Genomic DNA, 22,769 nt, shown 5'->3' on the forward strand with positions numbered 1-22,769 from the left:
CTGTTGTGGATTCTAGATTTAGAGTCTTAGTTTTAAAGATCTTCCATACTCCAAGAACAAAGGACATTTGTTTCTTCAAATACATTTAAATTTTTTACATTTAAATTATTTTATCCTTTTAGAGTTTATCCTAGTAAATGATGTGGACAATTGTTCCAACTTGATCTTTATCCTGATGGCTGTGTAGTTTTCCCAAAAGCATTCATTAAAAAGTCTATTCTTCCCCATGGATTTATGATATAATAAATGCCCAAAGCATATAGTTCTATTTTTGGACTTTCTATACTGTTCCAATGGTTTGCTTTTCTACTCATGAGCCAGTACCACAGTGTTTTAATTACTGAAGCTTTGTTATATGTCTTAATACATAAAGGGATATCTCCCCTTCATTGCTCTTGCTTTTTAATATTTTTCTAACTAGTCTCATTTTTCCATGTGAACTTTAGGACCAGCTTGCCTAAAAACAAGCAAATTAACAAACTAAATATCCTTTTAATATTTTACTGAGATTGCATTTCCATTTGTAAATTAATGTTTAGAGTATTTAAATCATTATGATGTTAAGTCCTTTAAGATGTTATGATTTTATTAATGTGGTATATTATTTCATTTAAATACATTTTCATTTTTTTTCAATCCTGTTTTAAAGTTTTCCTCATTTGGGTTTTACACATTTGTCACATAGGTATATTCATATAGGCTTTACATTTCTCATTGAGTTATTGTTCTTCTAAATGAGGTCTTTTGTTCTAGTGTATCTTTTATTATGTAAAACACTTTTTTTTTTTTTTTAAAGAATAGGCTCTCTATTGGGAAAAAGTACTCTGATTTTGTGCATTTTTTCTTACTCTTCTTTCATATTCTTAAATAATCTCTGCCTTACTTTACTATGACAGTCTGGGGGCTCCTTGTTTTAACTTGGCATCATCACCTGTAATTCTACAAATTATTTTCCCAGCAATATATAACTGCCCTTTGACCTAACAATTCAAAATTCAACTGACCATTTAAACTCCCGTTTCTTCGTTCCAGCCATTATTAAAACTATCTTCAGAGATCTCAAGCCAAAATTATAATGATCCTATCAAACATTAAAATATTTGAATTATTAAAGTTTCTAAAGAAAAAATGTGAAAACAAATGCATACAGTATATAGGTAAATTATAGGTAATCTATGCTTTGCAGGGAAACAGTGATATAAATCCAAAAAACCCTTGGTTATATTGCTAATGCTCTCATTTATCTCCCAGAGTGATGCTCCTAAAGTCTCACTCTTAAAGATTAACAAATATTAAAGGTGTTAAGAAATGTCAGTATCTGAATTAAGTTTTCTTTGAACTAGAATGAGATAAATTGAAAGAAAATTAAAAGAGGAGGACTTTTGGAGAAAATGTGGTTAGCTGTCCAAACCATTTTGCATTAGCAACAAATACTCTGGCATATGCTAGAACAATAATTGTCAAAGTGTAGAACCTAGATCAGCAGCATCAGTAACAGTTTAGAACTTGTCTGAAATACAAATTCTTGAATCCCACACCAGATGTACAGAATTAGAAACTCAGGAGTAAGGCCCAGCATTTTGTGTTTTAACAAATCCTCCAAATGATTCTGGTATAGAATAAAGTTTGAGAATAATTGCTCTAGATATTAACTTCCTTGTATGGAGAAAAATAGTCCATAATTTAAAAATAACAAATGCTCAATTACTCTTTCCGGATCTTGGAGGAAAGACTTAGAATCTTGAATGATTTTACAGTTTGCCTTATACAAAGCTCATACATGGACTTTACATGTTGACGGAAATTCTAGTTCCATTATTTTGATGTGTTGATAGGAATTCTAGCTCCCTTCTTTGGTATAGTCCCAGGTCATCCCTGGACCGATACCAGAAAGTATTACTTAAAGTTATTTTTATATAATCACCTTTAAATATTTTGAGAAAAGTAGCTATTTACCTGTTGTGAGAGCTGTTTGCACGCTAATTCATAAAGGTTAGTTAACTTTTCAGAGAGTGACTTTGCAGATTTGAAACCAAATGAAAACAATATTATTTCAGCAATCATTTGATAATGGGGCACCATCATTGCCACTGGGCGAAACAGAGATTTTAAGTTATCTGGGAGCTCTACTCCACCTTTGTATCTGAAGAGGAAAAGAAAAACAAACAATAAAAACACCACTTTTCAATTTTTCAAATGAGGAATCACATACTTTTCCCCAAAATAATCATATTGGTGTTCTATGTGACCTTTATCTGAAAATTAGTTTATAAGATAGTTTTTATTGTAACCTTTCATCTTACAGAGCTTCTTGGTTTATCATATTTTCTTCCTGTTCCTCCTCCTACAATTTACCTCATATTAGTTCCCTCTGATTCTCTGGACTATTACAGCATTCAATCAGATATTTACTGAATCTGCCCAACCTCCACTCCCTGCAACCACTATTGTCTTATTCCTCCTGCCACTCTCATCAGTTTTTCTGCCTGTGTCCTCTTTGTGAAAAACTGCTGACCCTTTTTCCTTTCTCTCTGGGTATGCATGAAGTAAAAATATGTCTTCATCTGTAGCTTAATGAATGTGAGATTATCCTTATCCATATGAACAGGTGCAGAGAACAGCTGTTCATAAATGGTGTGGGGAATGGAAGTGTTCAGAGGATGATGGAGGCAGATGCATGGACAGATGCAAATGTCAAGCAACTCCATCTGTAGATAAGATTTAAGAAAATGATTTTTGTCTGTGTCTGTTCCCACTATATTCAATGATACTCACCTGGGATTCATGGTGATAAATACTGCACAAGACATATTGATACGAATTTCTTTTCCTTCCAGTACAAATCTAAAAGATATTATAGTATTCATCACTAGCACTGTTTTCTCTAGTCCAAAGTATGTTAAAACTATAAGTGAGTTTGGAAACTTTATTAAGGCTGTGTTACATTTAAATGCAAACAGAGCACACTGGAAAAAACAATGGTGAGAGAAAAAAGAAGAAATAGGAGGCTCATGCTGAGCCAAAGTTGTCACCCCTGCTGGGATTCAGATGTATTTGATCATGTCCAAAGATGTTTCTGGGACCTGAGGCTGGAAAATACCTAGCTGAATGAGTTGACTTACATAGTAAAAGGAACCTGGGGAGACTCTTAGGGAAGAAAAGAGCTCTGCCTGGAAGATATAGTAGAACACAGAATGGGGCACAGCACAGACATCCTGCTTCAGCATGGAACACAGCCTGTCTCCCAAGTGTCCCTAGCCTGTTTAAAAACCCTGGGACCACTATGAGATAGAATGCTTGGCATGAACATCAGTGTCCTACAATCAGCACCAGTGGTAGAGACAATAGGAGAAATCCTATAGTGATTTCTTGGACAGCTGATACCAAAGAGGGTGGTCAAAACAGGAAAACAATTGGGACAAAACATAGGGGAACTCACTGGACATAAATGGGGGAAACTTTGCAGAGGCTGAGGTGTAGCAAAGAGTCTGTGAAATGTTACTGTGACTGCCCCCCGGCAACTGTATCCACAGATTTATGAGTCCTGTAATACTAGCTTTAACAGTTTGAACAAAATCCATGAGAGAAAAGCCACAAGTTAGTATCCATTAGCTTGTATTAGAAATATTAGATTATAATACAATTTTATATGTTCATAAATCATATGAGTACTAAAATTACCTAAAGAGAAAAATTTTTTGCTTTTATTACTGAACATTAGCATTACTAACAAATACTGTTATTACAGAGCTTTTCAATAAAAGCACATTAATTCAGAGTAATAAGACAAGAGGGCTCTTCAGGTGTGTGGCCAGTATACCCACTTTGATTTTTTTCTCGCTGGGCATGGTGGCTCATGCCTGTAATTCCAGCACTTCGGGAGGCCGAAGTGGGTAGATCACACTGAGGTCAAGAATTCGAGACCAGCCTGGCCAACATGGTAAAACCCCACCTCTACTAAAAATACAAAAATTAGCCGGGCATGGTGGTGCCACCTGTAATACCAGCATAAGAATTGTTTGAACCTGGGAGGCAGAGGTTGCAGTAAGCCGAGATCATGCCACTGGACTCCAGCTTGGGCAACAGAGTGAGACGTCTGCCTTAAAAAAAAAAAATGTATGTGGAAACAAATACAAATAACCATGAGGTAATATTAGGAACACCTCTAGGCACACAAACTAGAAAATCTGGAAGAAATGGATATGTTCCTAAACATACATACTCTCCCAAGGCTGAACCAGAAAGAAGTTGAAGCCCTGAACAGACCAATAATGGACTCCAAAATGTAATCAGTAATAAATAGCCTACCAACCAAAAAAAGCCCAGGACCGAACACATTCACAGCCAAATTCTATCAGATATACAAAGAAAAGCTGACTGGTACCATTCCTACTGAAAATATTCTAAAAAATCAAGGAGGAGGGATTCCTCTGTAACTCATTCTATGGGAAGAGCATCACCCTAACACTAAAACCTGGCAAAGACACAACAACAACAAAAAACTTCAGGCCAATATCCTTCATGAACACCAATGAAAGAATCTTCAACAAAATACTGGCAAATCGAATCCAGCAGCATATCAAAAAGCTTATCCACCACTATTAACTAGGCTTTATGCCTGGGGTGCAAGGTTGGTTCAATATATGCAAATCAATAAATATATTCATTACATAAACAAAACTAAAGACAAAAAAACCACATGATAATCTCAATAGATGCAGAAAAGGCTTTTGATATAATTCAACATCCTTCATGTTAAAAACTCTCAATAAACTAGGTATTGAAGGAACATACCTCAAAATAATGAGTCATTTATGACAAACTCACAGCCAACACCAGTAATGAGTCATTTATGACAAACTCACAGCCAACACCATACTGAATGGGTAAAAACTGGAAGCATTTCCCTTGAAAACTGACACAAGACAAGTATGCCCTCTCTCACCACTCCTATTCAACATAGTCTTGGAAGTCCTGGCCAGAGCAATCAGGCAAGAGAAAGAAAGGGCATCCAAATAGGAAGACAGGAAGTCAAACTATCCCTGTTTGCAGGTGCCATGATTCTATATCTAGAAAAACCCATCGTCATGGCCCAAAAACTTCTTTCAGTGAAGTCTCAGGATACAAAATCAATGCAAAAAAATCACTAGCATTCCTACACACCAACAACAGCCATGCCAAGAGCCAAATCAGGAACACAATCCCATTCACTGTTGCCACAAAAACAATAAAATACCTAGGAATACAGCTAACCAGGGAGGTGAAAGATCTCCTCCAAGGAAAACTACAAAACACTGATCAAATGGAAAATGGAAAAACATTCCATTCTTATGGACAAGAAGAATCAATATTGCTAAAATGACCATAATGTCCGGTGTAATTTATAGATTCAATGCTATTCCTATCAAACTACCAATGACATTTTAATTCATAGAATTAGAAAAAACTATTTTACAATTCATATGAAACCAAAATGAGTCTGAAAAGCCAAGGCAATCCTAACCAAAAAGAATAAGGCTGGAAGCATCACATTACCCAACTTCAAACTATATTACAAGGCTACAGTTACCAAAAGAGCATGGTACTGGTACAAAAAACAGGCACATAGACCAATGGAACAGAGTTGAGAGCCCCAAAATAAGGCTGCACACATACAACCATCTGATCTTTGACAAACATGACAAAAGCAATGGAGAAAAGACTCCCTATTCAACAAATGATGCAGAAGATTGAAACTGGGCCCCTTCCTTTCACCATATACAAAAATCAACTCAAGATGGATTAATAAATGTAAAACCCAAAACTATAAAAACCCTGGAAGACAACCTAGGCAGTACCATTTTGGACATAGGAACAGGCAAAGATTTCATGATGAACTCTTTCAATTGACAAAAGCAATTGCAACAAAAGCAAAGATTGACAAATGGGATCCAGTTAAACTAAGGAGCTTCTGCAAAGCAAAAGAAACTATCAACAGAGTAAACAGACAACCCATAGAATGGAAGAAAATTTTTGCAAACTATGCATCTGACAAAGGCCTAATATCTAGAATCTATAAGCAACTTTAACAAATTTACAAGCAAAAAACAAACAACTCTCTTAAAAAGTGGGCAAAGGACATGAAGGGAGACTTTTCAAAAGAAGACATATATGCAGGCAACAAATATACGAAAAGAAAGCTCAGGCTGGGTGCAGTGGCTCACGCCTGTAATCCCAGCACTTTGGGAGGCCAAAGAGGGTGGATCACAAGGTCAGGAGTTTGAGACCAGCCTGACCAACATGGTAAAACCCCATCTCTACTAAAAATACAAAAATTAGCCAGGCATGGTGGCGCATGCCTATAATCCCAGCCACTCAGGAGGCTGAGGCAGGAGAATTGCTTGAACCCGGGAGGCGGATGCTGCAGTGAGTTGAGATTGTGCCATTGCACTCCAGCCTGGGCAACAGAGTGAGACTCCGTTTAAAAAAAAAAAAAAAAAAAAAAGCTCAATGTCACTGATCATTAGAGAAAAGCAAACCAAAACCAAAATGAGACACCATCTCACATGAGTCAGAATGGCTATCACTAAAAAGTCAAAAAATAACAGGTGCTCGCAAGGTTGTGGAGAAAAAGGAACACTTATACACTGTTGGTGGGAGTATAAATTAGTTCAATTATTGTGAGAGACAGTGGGGCGATTCCTCAAAGACCTAAAAACAGAACTACCATTTGACCCAGCAATCCCATTACTGGCTATATACCCAAAGGAATAGAAATTGTTCCATCATAATGACACATGCCCGAGTATGTTCATTGCAGCATTATTCACAATAGCAAAGACATGGATTCAACACAAATGCCCATCCATGGTAGACTGGATAAAGAAAATGTGGTATATATATACCACGGAATACTATGCAGCCATAAAAAAGAATGAGATCATGTCCTTTGCAGGAACATGGATGGAACTGGAGGCCATTATCAAAAGCAAATTAATGCAGGAGTAGAAAACCAAATACCTCATGTTCTCACTTGTATGTGGGAGCTAAGTGATGAGAACACATGGACTTACAGTGAGCAACAACTGATACTGGGGCCTACTGGAGGGTGGAAGGTAGGAGGAGGGAGACAATCAGAAAACTTTACTAGTGGGTACTAGTTCATACCTGGGTGATGAAATAATCTGTATAACAAATCCCCATGATACCAGTTTACCTATATAACAAATCTGCACATGTGGCCCTGAACTTAAAATAAAGGTTTAACAAATGTGGAAATTTAAAAAAGCAGCATTTGTTTGGGTTCTTCAAATGCAATATTCTAAGATAAAAAGATAATATGAGAATTTAAGCTGAAAATATAATTAAAATATAGTTGCATCAGTGTCCTGGTAGCTCAGGAGACTGTTCCAAAGCTTGGGCAAGAATTTGGAAACCTCTAAGTTGGCCTGAAAATTAGAGTTATAAATATATTCACATTATTTGCCAAGTAATGGAAACATTCAAGATAACTGCCATTCCCTTTGATGTGTGCTTTAAAAACACACACACACACACACACCCCTGAAAGACCTAAACACTTATTGGGGAAAAATATTTAACAATAATTAACTAAACAGTAAGTGTGGATCAGATTTCAATTCAAAAGGCATAAACACATTCAACAAGTACCTGGCAGAATAGTTGTCTTTTGCAGCCTTAATTGTTAAGATCTGTGAAGCAATGACAGAGAGAACTTCCAAATCAATTAGATTGAATTCATCGAAACAACTCCAAGCTCCTGACTGAACTAGTCCAAAGAAGAATTTTCTCACTATCTTTAAAAAAAAAAAAAAAGATTGATTAGTAAAATTATTATAATGGTGAGAAAATTTACTGAGATGTTAATTTGTACATGTTCTTCCCATGCTATCCAAACCAAGCAAAGGCCTTTTGCGTTTCCCCCTTCTAGGCATTTTTATAGGGTTGAAAGCAGTAGCTGCTTAGATGCTAGACAAGTCAACTACTCTGCTTTTCCCTTCTAAAAGCCCAAACACTCAGCAGAGCAAACTCTGATGCTCACAGGAACCGTGAAGACAGGGCCACAGCTTCTTACGGATTGTAGAGAGATGCACTAGACCCCTCCCTGGACAGCCATTTCCCTCACAGAGCTGCACCCTGGGGCAGAGTCTTCAGAACAACTTTCTGGCAGATGGGCGTAAAGTGTGTGAATCTGGGGCTGCCGTTTCTGGATCAGGCAAAGATGCTTTATGGCTTAGTGGCAGGCAGCCGGTGGGCAATGCAAAACACTGAACCACAGGCCCAGATAAGGCAAGACTGCAGGGGGCCCAGCTAAAGCACGCAGCTGCTGCTGGGCTTCTGCCACTTGCCAGAGTGCAGGCCCAGGCTGACCAGGTGCACCCAGTGCTCTGTGAGAGGCTGAAAGTCTGGGATTGAAATCTATTGGTTTGTAAATGTTAGCAACTAAAACAAAGCAACAAAACAAACAAAAATATTGACAGGTCTAACTTCTGTGGGCTGTATGCAAGTTGAGGGATGCCTGAACTCTATTGCTAGGTATGGCAAAGAGGAAAGGAAGTGGGAATGGGAACGAGTAAGAGAGAGCCTCATACCGAGAAGGATATAGAAGATGGTTCCTTCCACTGAGCAGCAGGAATCAGATCTTGTCTTAATTTAAAATTTTGGTATTTTGTTCATGGGACGTTTGGGGGCATTAATTTTGACTTTTAAAATATTGCATTAAATATTATTTATCTTAATTAGCAGGCTTTTTGGGCTCACTCATGTGGAGCCCTCATAGGCCCCACTGCTAGTTTCCAGGAAGGAGGCAAGAGTCTATTTGGTAAGTATCTTAAAAATAATAATTGATCAGCTTATTTATGTTGATATTTTTCATGTACTAAATGAGCACAAATTGGAAATGCAGGATCTCAGAGGTAACGTGCTTCGAACACAAATAAAATGACAGCAATAAAATGTATAATGTTTGAACTTAACATGCAAAACAAATTGCGGTATTTTGAAACTTTGAGTAGACTTGTAAGAGACATATTTCAGAATGTTATGAGATATGTCAGATAATGTGCAAACAAAACAAGACTGACAGGAACTTGTAATCATCATCTATATAAACTCTCAAATATTTGTGTTAATCATAATCTTGTCTTAATTACCTTTTCAGTAAATAAATGTATGGGGTTAGGACTTAAAATAAATGTATGTTAATAAAGCAGTACTCTTAATTGTTTTATATATTCATGTTCCATGTAAGATTTTTTTATTGAAAAGAATCCAACTGTTGAAAAGTTTGAAAACCACTGTCTTAAGGAGTAGTTCACCTGAATAAAAGCAACGTATATAATGTTTTAAATTTCTATTATATTCTAGGTTTCTAGTCCATTAGTTTAAAAAGAAATAATAGCATTTAAAATTCTGTTAATACTTGATGTTTGTCTCAGATAAATATTTTTCTTGTTCTTTTATTCTTCAATGAATTGTTTTACGTTTTATGTGTACAATATTTCTTCCTGACACATGTTTAAGCTTTACCTTATAATCCAGATCCTCAAAACAGTTGAAGACCACACAATGTTTGCCTAAGGACTGGGAAACAAAAATATTTTAATATCTTTCTTGAATTATGACACAAAGTACTAATGTTAAAACTGCAAGAGTAATAAAATGTCTATGTTTTTGAGAAAACTTTTGCAAGATGGAGATGAATTAAAAATCAAATTTAGAGATTCACAAAACTCAGTATAATAGTATAAATGTACATATACTGTTACAGTTCAGTTGATTAGTTTATAGAGCATTAAGGTCTTGTTTTTACATAAATCTATGAATTAAAAACTATGAAAAAATTCTAGGTTACAAACTATATCCTTTGCTTTCATCAGTAACTACTACTGCTTTTATCTCTCTGTCTCTCTCTCTCTCTCTCTCTTTCTGTCTCTGTCCCTCTCAGTCTCACTTTCTCTCTCTCTCTCTCTCTCTCTCTCACACACACACACACACACACACACACACACACACAACAATATTAATCATTCACATGTTAGTAAAGTAGTATTCCAGCTAAATAAAAAGCATATGTTGGCTTATTGAGATTCTAAGCTGCAGCACACAACAGGCATTCAAAACGTCATTGATGAATTAATTATATGTGAATTAATGAATGTGCTTGTTAATGCAATGAACATCTTAATAGCAGGAATGGTGTAAATTTAAGATACCATCAAAATTTGTGTGACAGAAAAAGAAAAAAGGAAGTTTTTATTCTGGATAGAGAAACCACTTACTTTTGCCAGATCTTTGACAGTCTCAGTTTTTCCTGTACCAGCTGGACCAGCAGGACAGCCTCCTAGATTCAAGTGTAGTGCTTCCATGAGAGTTAGCCAGCATCGGTCTGTGAGAGGTGTAATAACCAATCTTGAGGTACAGCCCAAGTACTCATAGCCATAAGTAAAGCTGGCATTTCCTTGAGATACATAGCACAATTTTTGTTTTTCATTCCATTTATATTGCAAATGTCTGAAAACAAAATTTTAAATGTTCATATTATTTGGTTAAATTATTTTTATTTTTTTCACATGCAGAAACAGAATCAGGATTTAAAATGGAGCATTGATTAAAAAAACAAATAGAAGTAAAAAAATTAAAATCAAATGAGAAGTGTGATATAAAACTCATCAATGACTGATCATATTAGGTATGAAATAGAACTGAGGAATACAAACATGTGAACACACTTCCCTCTGAGACTAATGGCCTTGCTGATTATGCTGCTTTGGTGTGATGTCAACCCAAATGGGGGATTTATATAAGAATCATCCCTCTGAAGTTTATTATGGTTTTCAATAAGACTGTGATTGAAGATGATGTTTATCATAATCTGGATCCTTATTATGAGGGTACTTAAGAGAAATGCTATTTGTTCTACATATCAAAACAAATTGAACTTTGTAGAAAATGATTTGCATTTATATCATGAGCACTGTGAATTGTGAATTGTGTAGCTAACCATAAATGTTCACCTCTAGAAGGTTTTGAGTTACAAAACCTTTGTGGTATGAAACCTTTGTGGTATGAATTCTTGACTCTATTTTATATCCCAATTAGTGCTAACTCGATTCTCAAAATAAACACATTTGGGCACTATCAATGAAAAACTATCAAACAACATTTTGTATATAATTTTACTTTTTTTAATATTAAAACATTGTCAGTGAAAACTCATTCCTACACATTTTTAATTGTTTAGTGCTGTTTTGATTTTGAATTACAAGTGGAGGCAGGTACAATATCTTCGCAGAATTTATTCATTAAAGCTCTTACACAGGCACTAGTTTTTGCCTTTGTTTGCCTTTCTTCACTCATTCCACTCACTCTCAACGTATGCTATCATGTAGTAGTGTGCATATCCTTGTAAGCCCTTTTAAATCTTTTCTGGAACAACAGGGAATATTATAAAGAAATCTGGAAAAGTGAGTAAATTTTAAAAATAAATTTAAATTTAAAAGAAAAGAAAAATTTAAAATTATAAGCAACTACCTTGTAAAGTCTCAGATGGGAGAGCATATATCCATAAGAAAGAGAAAAGTATAATACTTGTGGAAGAAAATGTTTTTTAAAGAAGAAATTCTGTTATCCTAAGGACGAGTATTTGTTTTATGATTCAAGTAAAGTGCTAAATCATTATTTTGATAGCAAATCAATTTCCAGAGCCTTTGCCTTTCTATTAGTATTCCCTTAGAACAGAGCTTCTCAAACTTTCTCAGTTCACTGCACTCTTAGTAACCCAGTAATATTTTCATGATGACCCTAGACCAAAAGGAATATCTAACAGTTTCTTTTATAATTTTAGGTCCAAAACAGTTTAATAAGTATTTTTGTCTTAATGATTTAGTAGGTTGCTTGAAACAAGGTACACAAATGAATTGACAAAAAAATTATTTCATTAAATGTTTTAAAAATTAAATTAATTAATTTATTTGAGATGGAGTCTCGCTCTGTCACCCAGGTTGGAGTGCAGTGGCACGATCTCAGCTCACTGGAATCTCCACCTCCTGGGTTCAAGTGATTCTCCTGCCTTAGCCTTTTAGTAGCTGGGATTACAGATGTGCACCATCACGCTCAGCTAATTTTTATTTTTAGTAGAGACAGGGTTTCACCATGTTGGCCAGACTGGTCTCCAACTCTGGACTTCAAGTGATCCACCGGCCTCAGCCTCCCAAAGTGCTGGGATTACAGGTGTGAGCCACCATGCCTGGCCTTATTTCATTTTTAAATAACCAGTTACTTAGATATGCCTATTGTGTACTGCACCACTTATCAAACCTTGGGATCAGACTGGATACTGCCAATCTCGTTTGCTACACTGATTTTCATGGGATACTTGCTTTTTATGAGAGCAACTGCCAAAACCTAGCTTTGCAGGGATAAGAAGTCACTGAAAGGTATGTAGCATGATCTGATGTTAAAACAGAACTATTTTGAGCTGCTAGTATGTTTGGTGTCTGATAGATGTTGTACATTGCTGTGATTCCCTCAAAAGGTTAAAATATCTTGCAGTGCCCTTGTGAATTGTCTATGGTGGCTTGGGATACCTTGACACACAGTTTGGGAACTGTAGCCCTAAACTCAGACACTTACAAAGTCTTATCAGGATCTTCTCTTTTCCAGTTTACCTTTCTATATATGCTCTTCCTCTTTTCATTTTCATTTTTAAAAAGAGTTAATAAAAAGTAATAATGACACACTAGACTTTTTTTCCAGAGTAATGGTTCATTAACACAGTATATCCTCTTTGGCAATTAAGAAAGTATACATTTATGCTTTAATGAACATGTAAATATATATCAGATATAATGTATTCAGATAAAATATAGTCAACAGTGGCCTCAGTTATATACTTAAGCCTCTGTCTACTTCTTTTTCTAAAGTTTAAACGAAACTGTCATACCTAAAATCAGGACTTTTATGCTAACTGCAGAATTTATGCTAACCGTACATTTATTATCGGAGCTTGATGCTCAATCTCTTCCCACCAAAAGTGAGAATGGCTCTATTTTTCTGTACTTTCATATTTTATTAATTGACTCCAGGTAGGAAGAAGGCAGTTTTGAGTTAGGGAGCTGGCTGGAAATGTTCTTCAGTTTGTTTCTCCTCATCTGTTCCAGAATTAACAGCACAGTGGAAAGAAGAGGCTTGAAGTAGAGCTCTGACTGCCCATGGAAAGATACTGCCCTCTGTCTAGATGGAAATGGGAGAATGTAACTATCAAAAGGGCCTAATCAGGTCGGGAAGACAAAGAAGAAAGAAGTAAAAATTAGGTGGAGGGACAGTAGAAAAGAGAAAGAAGGAAAAGCAGTAGTAGGGTACAGTAATCTCCCCTTATCTGCATGGGATACATTTCAGGACCCCCCTCCTGCTGCTGCCCAAACAGAGGATACCTATAGTTCAAACCACATATAGTTCCAGACCCTCTATATACCATACTATGACTTTTCCTATACATAAATAACTATAATAAAGCTTAATTTATAAATGAGGCACAGTAAGAGATGAACAACGATGACATAATAAAATAGAACAGTAGAAAAATATACTCACATTCACATGTCATGTGAATGTGATCTGCCTCTCTAAATATCTTATTGTAAAATACTCACTTATTTTTGGGCCACAATTGACCACAGTAACTGAAACTGGAAAGTGAAACTGCAGATAAAGGGGGACTAATGTACTCAGATTGGTTTGCTTAGAATTTTGGTAAAGTTCCCAAAATTAAAACTCGAGTTTGACAAAGTGTGAGGTAGAGAATCAATTTACCTAAAGATATATTTGTGAGAAGTTATTGTATGTAGTTATAATTTAGATCCACCTACCTTGTCCACTCAAAATCCTCTGCATTGAAGATATTTTTAAGTAGTAAATTTATCACTATATCTCTGCAGTGAACATAAAGGGTAAGCAGTGCCCCTAGTACAGCTTTTGTTCGAGAGTTACTAGTATCCAGCACTACCAGCTCTGCAACCTCTTCTAGATGACATATCAGACCAGCGTGGACTTTTTCCAATTTTTCTCTTGAATAAGAACTCACAAAACTTTTAATACAATCATTATAAAACATGATCTGGCTCTGAAAAAGTAAGATAATGTTATATATATATATGTATATATAATTGAAGCATACATTTTATTTGAAATTAAAATGGATGTTTTCATAAAGTTCATGTGGTGTGCATGTGAGTGTTTGTGTAAGAGACCTTACACATTTGTATGTATTTGAGGGCTAAAGATTGAATTCTGATTGATGCTTATGGGGGCCTTATCAATTTGTACTTCCTAAATCTTATATTCTGAAATCTTCCTAAATCTTATACCAGCAACCTTAAGTAATAACGTGGGGACAGTAAAAATGGTGGAAAACTCCAAGATGAAATTAGTGCTGCTTTTCTCTGTTGAACTCAGAAGTAATATACCTAGAACACAGTAAGTATGTAGTCATAGTTTTCAGAAAGTTTATAGACCTCTCTTATTCAGCCCATCTTTTGACACTCACTCTTGTCATACATAATGGAGCTGTTTTAAGAAGTCTACTGGATTAAGGTCAGATTGACTCTGGAAGTTAAAAGAGGGGGCTACATCAGGACAGCTTATAGGTTTCTGGGCTTTACATTGGGTAAATTGTGATTCCAGTAACTCACTACAACAGTACCTATTGCAGGAAAAGTATGCTGTGGGCAAGGTGGCACAGTGAATTCATTCACGGATATATTAAATTTGAAGTGTTCAAGAAACATAAGAAGAGCTATCAAGATATGAATATGGGAATAATTAGCATAAAGTTAATAGAGTGAGATTTTTCCAGATTGAGATAGCAGCATTCAGGATGAGAAACTTGTTATATCAACAGCATTATTGGTTACATGCAACAGAAATGAACTGGCTTTCTTAAAGGATGTTGCAAGCTCATAATGAGCAGATCAAAAGGAGGCTAGAGACTGAGGGTTAGAAAGTGGGCAGGACCAAGAGTCTGGGAAGACAAGAGGAATCACAGTCAAGGCCATGTCATGGCAGAGTCTGGTCAGATGCCAGTACTGCTGTCCTTGAGACATTTATTCAAGATTTGTAGCCTCAGGAGAGAACATCCAACAGGTGGAGACCCCTCCCTAGGCTGCATCAGTGTAGGGTAAAGGAGGACTTGGTTCTGGTGAGGGAGATTGTGAACCAGTTTTTAATTCTTATTTGTTATTTATTTATAAAGGAATTTTAATTACTATATCTTGTTTGTTATTTATTCATAAAGGAATTTTAATTACTATATCTTCAAATTCTCTCAGTGGCCAGTGCATGCAGACATCTAATTATTCCCATTCCCCCATAGGTGTCTTTTTACATCCATTCAGAAGCAACTCCTAGTCATGTGACATATGTAGAAGTGCAAGAGAAAGGGCAGTTGTAAATTACATCCTGCAATGGAAAAGGAGCAGTAGGTAAGGCAGACATGGAAAAAATTTGGCAAAAGAACATTCAATGATTGAAGTTGAAGTCTATCATAAAGTATTTCTAGAAATAGGATACAGGCTGCTTATCAATGTTAAGCATGTTTGGAAGACGAGGGATCCAAGAAACATCTTTTCTTAGGAGAGTAGATTTGATTATTTGAATTTCTGTTAAACTACAGAAGTGTGCACATTGATTCATTATAATTTTGTCACCTTTGTAAAGAACAGTTTAGGTAAGTTCCTCAGCTTAAGATCTGTGAATATTTTCTTTTTTTTTTTTTTTTTTTTTTTGAGACGGAGTCTCGCTGTGTCGCCCAGGCTGGAGTGCAGTGGCCGGATCTCAGCTCACTGCAAGCTCCGCCTCCCAGGTTCACACCATTCTCCTGCCTCAGCCTCCCAAGTAGCTGGGACTACAGGCGCCTGCCACCTCGCCCGGCTAGTTTTTTGTATTTTTAGTAGAGACGGGGTTTCACCATGTTAGCCAGGATGGTCTCGATCTCCTGACCTCGTGATCCTCCCGTCTCGGCCTCCCAAAGTGCTGGGATTACAGGCTTGAGCCACCGCGCCCGGCCGAATATTTTCAATATTCAGTCAAGTGGAGAACAAAAGGGACAAAGAAGATTTGATAATAATAACTTGCGTACACAATCCAAAGTTATTTTAACAAAGACTTGAAAATTGTGAGTCAAGGCAAAGTAAAAGGATATGATGTTAATTTTAAATTGAATAGAGAACTACAAGTCAAGTACGCTTTAAAAATACTTGATTATGGAGGGCTAAGATGATCGATTAGAAGTAGCTGCAGTCCACGACACTCCTGGAGAAGAATGAAAAGGGGCGAGTGAATTCAACACCTTTAACTGAAATATCCGGGTTCTCGCATTGGGAATGAATAGGCAAGCAGCTCGGATTCTAGGAGAGTGAGGAGAAACAGTGGGGTTGGGGAGAGGGGGACAACAGCCCAACAGTAAACAGCATGGAGCCAAAGGAATCCCCCAGCCCCAGCCAGGGAAGGCAGTGAATGACTGCGAAACCCCACCTGGGAAACCATGCTTCTCCCACGAATCTTTGCAACCTGTGGAGCAGGAGATCCCCTCCTAAGCCCACGCCACCAGGGCTGTGGGTCCAGTACACAGAGCTGTGTGGAGTCTGCAAAACAGCCACTCAGGTGCACACAGAGACCCAGGAGTTTTGCATGCTCCAGCCCCAGGATCCCCACCAAGGTGGAAAATCTGCCCATACACATCCATAGGAAGGGGGCTGAATATAGGGCACCAAGCAGCGTCCTTCTGTAGGCCTCACTTCCACAGCATCTCACAGGTTAAGACCCATTGGCTTGGAATCCCAGCCAGCCAATGGCAGAGGGCTGAAGTCCACCAGGGACAGGACGGAGATCCGTTGGGGAGAGTGGCTGCCATCTCTGCGGTTTGGGGGAAACAGCTGTTCCAGTTTGCAGACTGTGAAGAGTGCAGATGGTCCAGACAAGGAGGGGACCCCCACAGTGCAATGCTGTGGCCTTGCCAGATTGGGGCCAGACTGCTTCTTTAACCAGGGCCCTGACATAGTACTCCTCAATGGGCAGGTCCTTGGGTCCACGGACAGAGCTCTGATCTCTGCCTAGCAGAGAACTCCCAGGGGAGGGGCGGCTGCCCTATCCGCAGTTCCCTAGTCTCAGCTGTGGAGATGAAGAGGGGCCCTCCCACAGTGCAGTGCAGCTGCCTTGCCAGATTATGGCCAGACTGCATCTTTAACTGGGGCCCGACTCACTCCTCCTCACTGGGGGGGGGTCTTCGGTTCTGTGGACAGAGATCTCTTCCTGGGAGGGAGATCCCTGGGTGAGGGGCAGAGCTATCTCTGAGGTTCCCTAAACTCAGCCATTCTACCTGGCTGGCTAAGGAAAATACAGACGGTCTACAAAGAAGGGTCACCCCCCAGTGAAACATGCCTGCTCTACCAAGAAGCAACCAGACTGCTTCACTGGGTGGGTTCCTGATCCTCTTTCTCCTGACTGGGTGACATCTTCCACTGGGGGGCCCTAGCCTCTACAGCAGCCCTATGGTAGAGTGGCCTGTTAAAAGAAAGACAAACAGAGGCTAGGCAGTGGCTCATGCCTGTAATCCCAGCACTCTGGGAGGCTGAGGTGGGAGGATCGCCTGAGGTCAGGAGTTCAAGACCAGCCTGGCCAACATGGTGAAATGCTGTCTCTACTAAAAATATAAAAATTAGCTGGGTGTAGTGGTGCATGCCTGTAACCTCAGCTACTCAGGAGGCTGAGGCAGGAGAATGACTTCCACCTGAGAGATGGAGGTTGCAGTGAGCTGAGATTGTGCCACTGCACTCCAGCCTGGGTGTCAGAGGAAGACTCTGTCTTAAAACAAAACAAAACAAACAAAAAACAAACAGAAAACAACAACATCAACAAAAAAGACCCCACAAAAACCCCACTCAAAGGTCAGCAACCTCAAAGATCAAAGGCAGATAAACCCACAAAGATGAGAAGGAATAAATGCAAAAACACTGAAAACTCAAAAAGCCAGCATGCCTCTCCTTCAAACGATTTCAACAGAACTAGGCTGAGGCTGAGATGGATGAATTGGCAGAAATAAGGCTTCAGAAGGTGGGTAATAACTAACTTTGCTGAGTTAAAGGAGTATGTGCTAACCCAATATAAAGAAGCTAAAATAATAATAACACAATGCAGGAGCTGATAGCCAGAATAACCAATTTAGAGAGGAACATAACTGACCTAATGGAGCTGAAAAATACAACAAGAGAAATTCACAATGCAATCACAAGTATCAACAGCAGAATAGACCAAGTGGAGGAAAGAATCTCAGAGCCTGAAGACTATCTTTCTGAAATAAGAGAGGTAGAAAATAATGAAAAAAGAATAAGGAATGAACAAAACCTCTGAGAATTATGGGATTATGGAAAGAGAACAAACCTACAACTGAATGGGGTACCTGAAACAGATGGGAAGAATGGAACCAAGTTGGAAAACATACTTCAGTATATCATCCAGGAGAACTTCCCCAACCTAGCAAGACAGGCTAACATTCAAATTCAGAAAACACAGAGAACCCCAGTAAGATATTCCATGAGAAGATCAACTCTGAGATACATAATCATGAGATTCTCCATGGTCAAAATGAAAGAAAAAATGTTAAAGGCAACCAGAGAGAAAAGCTAGGTCACCTACAAGGTAAAACCCATTAGACTAATAGTGAACCTCTCATTGGAAACCCTGCAAGCCAGAAGAGATTGGGGGCCAATATTCAACTTCTTAAAGAAAAGAATTTCCAGTCCAGAATTTCATATCTGGCCAAACTAAGCTTATCATAAGCAAAGGAGAAAGAAGATCTTTTTCAGAAAAGCAAATGCTCAGGGAATTCATCCTCACCAGATCTGCCTTGCAAGAGCTCCTGAAGGAAGCACTAAATATTAAAAGAAGAAACCATCATCAGCCACTACAAAACACACTGATGTACACAGACTAGTGACACTATGAAGTAACCACAAAAACAAGTCTGCAAAATAACTAGCTAGCATCATGATGTCAGGATACAATTTACACATAACAATACTAACCTTAAATATAAACGGGCTAAATGCCCGAATTAAAAGACACAGAATGACAAGCTGGATAAAGAGTCAAGTCTCATCAGTATACTGTCTTCAAGAGCCCCATCTCACGTGCAAAGACACACATAGGCTCAAAATAAAGGGATAAGGGAAAATTTACCAAGGAAATGGAAAACAGTAAAAAGCAGGAGTAGCAACCCTAGTTTCTAAAAAGCAGACTTTAAACCAACAAAGATAAAAAAAGACAAAGAAGAGCATTACATAATGGGGAAGGGCTCAATTCAACAAGTGATAACTACCCTAAATATATATGCACCCGATACAGGAGCACCCAGCTTCAGAAAGCAAGTTCTTACAGACCTACAAAGAGATTTAGTCACCCACACAATAATAGTGGGAGACTTTAACACCCCTCTGACAATATTAGACAGATCATTGAGACAGAAAATAAACAAAGATGTTTAGAACCTGAACTTGACCAAATGGACCTAATAGACATATACAGAACTCTTTACCCCAAAACAACAGAATATAGACTCTTCTCACAGCCACACAACACTTACTTTAAAATTGGTCACATCATAGGATCACATAGTAGAAAGTGATCACACTCCTCTGCAAATGCAGAAGACCTGAAATCATAATGGTCTCTCAGACCACAGTACAATCAAATTAGAACTCAAGATTAAGAAATCCACTCAAAACCATACAACTACATAGAAATTGAACAACCTGCTCCTGAATGACTCTTGGGTAAATAAAATAAAGGCAAACATTAAGAAGTTCTTTGAAACTAATGAGAATGAAGAGACAACATACCAGAATCTCTGGGACACAGCTAAAGCAGTGTTAAGAGGGAAATTTATAGCACTAAATGCCCACATCAAAAAGCTAGAAAGACCTCAAGTTAACAGCCTAACATCTCAACTAAAAGGACTAGAGAACCAAGAGCAAACAAACCCCAAACCTAGCAGAAGACAAGAAATAACCAAGATCAGAGTTGAGTTGAAAGAGATAGAGACACAGGAAACCTTTTAAAAAATTAACAAATCCAGTAGCTTTTAAAAAAGAAATAGATACACCATTTGCTAGGCTAATAAAGATGAAAAAAGAGAACAATTAAATAAACACAATAAGAAATGATTAGGGGGATATCGTCACTGATCCGACAGAAATAAAACAGGAAATAGATAATTTCCTGGACAAATACACCCTCCCAAGACTGAACCAGGAAAAAATCAAGTCCCTGAATAGACCAATAACGAGTTGTGAAATTGAAGCAGTAATAAATAGGCTACCAACCAAAAAAATCCCAAGACCAGATGGATTCACATCTGAATACTATCAGAAGTATGAAGAGAAGCTGGTACTATTTCTACTGAAACTATTCCAAAAAATTGAAGAGGAAGGACTCTTTCCTAACTCATTCTATGATACTAGCATCATCCTGATACCAAAATCTGGCAGAGATACAACAAAAAAAGAAAACTTCAGGTCAAAATCCCTGATGAACATTGATGCAAAAATCCTCAATAAAATATTGGCAAATCCAAATCCAGCAGCACATCAAAAAGCTTATTCACCAAGAACAAGTTGGCTTTATACCCAGAATGCAAGGTTGGTTCAACATATGCAAATCAATAAATGTCATTCATTACATAAAGAGAACTAAAGACAAAAACCACATGATTATCTCAATAGATACAGAAAAGGCCTTTGAAAAAATTCAACATCTCTTCATGTTAAAAACTCTCAATACACTAGGTATTGGAGGAACATTCCTCAAAATAATAAGAGCTATATATGACAAACCCACAGCCAATATCATACTAAATGGGCAAAAGCTGGAAGCATTCCCTTTGAAAACTGGCACAAAACAAGGATGCCCTCTCTCACCATTCCTATTCAACATTGTATTGGAAGTTCCAGCCAGGGCAATCAGGCAAGAGGAAGAAATAAAGGGTATTCAAATAGGAAGAGAGGAGGTTAAATGATCTTTGTTTGCAGATGACATGATCCTGTATCTAGAAAACCCCATCATCTCAGCCCAAAAGCTTCTTAAGCTGATAAGCAACTTCAGCAAAGTCTCAGGACATAAAATCAATGTGCCAAAATTGCTAGCATTCCTATATATACCATCAAGCAAGCAGAGAGCCAAATCATGAATAAACTCCCATTCACAATTGCTACAAAAAGAATAAAATGCCTAGGAATTACAACTAACAAGGGAAATGAAGTACCTCTTCAAGAAGAACTACAAACCACTGCTCAGGGAAATCGGAGAGGATACAAACAAATGGAGAACCATTCCATGTTCATGGATAGGAAGAATCAGTATCACAAAAATAGCCATACTACCCAAAGTAATTTATAGATTCAATGCTATTCCCATTAAACTACCACTGACATTCTTCATAGAATTAGAAAAACTATTTTAAAATTCATATGGAACCAAAAAAGAGCCCAAATAGCCAAGTCAATACTAAGCAAAAAGAACACATATGGAGGCATTACACTACCTGACTTCAAACTGTACTACAAGGTTACAGTGACCAAAACAGCATGGTACTGGTACAAAAACAGACACATAGACCAATGTAACAGAATAGAGAACCCAGAAATAGAACCTCACACCTACAGCCATTTGATCTTCCACAAACATGATCAAAACAAGCAATGGGGAAAGGATTTCCTATTTAATAAATGGTGCTGGGAGAATGGCTAGCCATATGTAGAAAATTGAAAGTGGAACCCTTCCTTACACCATATACAAAAATTAACTCAAGGTGGAATAAAGGCTTAAATCTAAAAACCAAAACTATCAACATCCTAGAAAAAAATCTAGGCAATGCCAGTCAGGATATAGGCATAGGCAAAGACTTCATGACAAAAATTCCAAAAGCAATTGCAACAAAAGCGAAAACTGGCAAATGAGATTGAACTCACCTAAAGAGCTTCTGCACAGGACAGCAAAAGAAACTATCATCAGAGTGAACAGACAACCTACAGAATGGGAGAAAATTTTTGCAATCTCTCCATCTGACAAAGGGCTAATCTCCAGAATTTACAAGGAACTTAAACACATTTACCAGAGAAAGAAAACTCCATTAAAAAGTGGGCAAAGGACATGAACAGATACTTCTAAAAAAAAAGACATACGTGTGCCCAACAAACATTTGAAAAAAACCTCAACATTACTAATCATTAGAGAAATGCAAATCAAAACTACAATGAGATACCATCTCACACTAATCAGAATGGCTATTGTTAAAAAGTCAAAAAATAGATGCTGGTGAGGTTGTGGAGAAAAGGGAACATTTATGCACTGCTACACTGCTGGTGGGAGTGTAAATCAGTTTAACATTGTGGAAGATAGTGTGGTGATTCCTCAAAGACCTAGAGGCAGAAATACCATTTGATCCAGCAATCCCATTGCTGGGTACATACTCAAAAAATATAAATCATTCTATTATAAAGATACATGCACACATGTATATTCATTGCAGTACTATTCATAATAGCAAAGACATGAAATCAACACAAATGCCCATCAATAATAGAGTGGATAAAGAAAATGTGGTATGCATACATCATGGAATACTATGAAGCCATAAAAAGAATGAGATCATGTCCTTTGCAGGGACACAGATGGATCTGGAAGCCGTCACCCTCAGCAAACTAATGCAGGAACAAAAA

The 22,769-nt window shown here is 37.6% G+C and overlaps 1 protein-coding gene across 1 annotated transcript in view; it reads right to left on the reverse strand.

Moving 5' to 3' along the window:
- DNAH14 (dynein axonemal heavy chain 14) overlaps positions 1-22,769 on the reverse strand; it is a 528,962-nt gene that overhangs the window by 307,827 nt on the left and 198,366 nt on the right. The window contains exons 28-34 of the mRNA XM_073011492.1: positions 13,869-14,122; positions 10,281-10,512; positions 9,529-9,582; positions 7,651-7,796; positions 2,776-2,844; positions 1,957-2,143; positions 1,005-1,081 (exon numbers count right to left, since the gene is read on the reverse strand). Of these exons, the coding sequence (XP_072867593.1) occupies positions 1,005-1,081; positions 1,957-2,143; positions 2,776-2,844; positions 7,651-7,796; positions 9,529-9,582; positions 10,281-10,512; positions 13,869-14,122 (1,019 nt within the window). The remainder of the gene's footprint in view (positions 1-1,004; positions 1,082-1,956; positions 2,144-2,775; positions 2,845-7,650; positions 7,797-9,528; positions 9,583-10,280; positions 10,513-13,868; positions 14,123-22,769) is intronic.

This window comes from Chlorocebus sabaeus, chromosome 25 (genome assembly GCF_047675955.1).
Source record: "Chlorocebus sabaeus isolate Y175 chromosome 25, mChlSab1.0.hap1, whole genome shotgun sequence".
Lineage (NCBI taxonomy): Eukaryota > Metazoa > Chordata > Mammalia > Primates > Cercopithecidae > Chlorocebus > Chlorocebus sabaeus.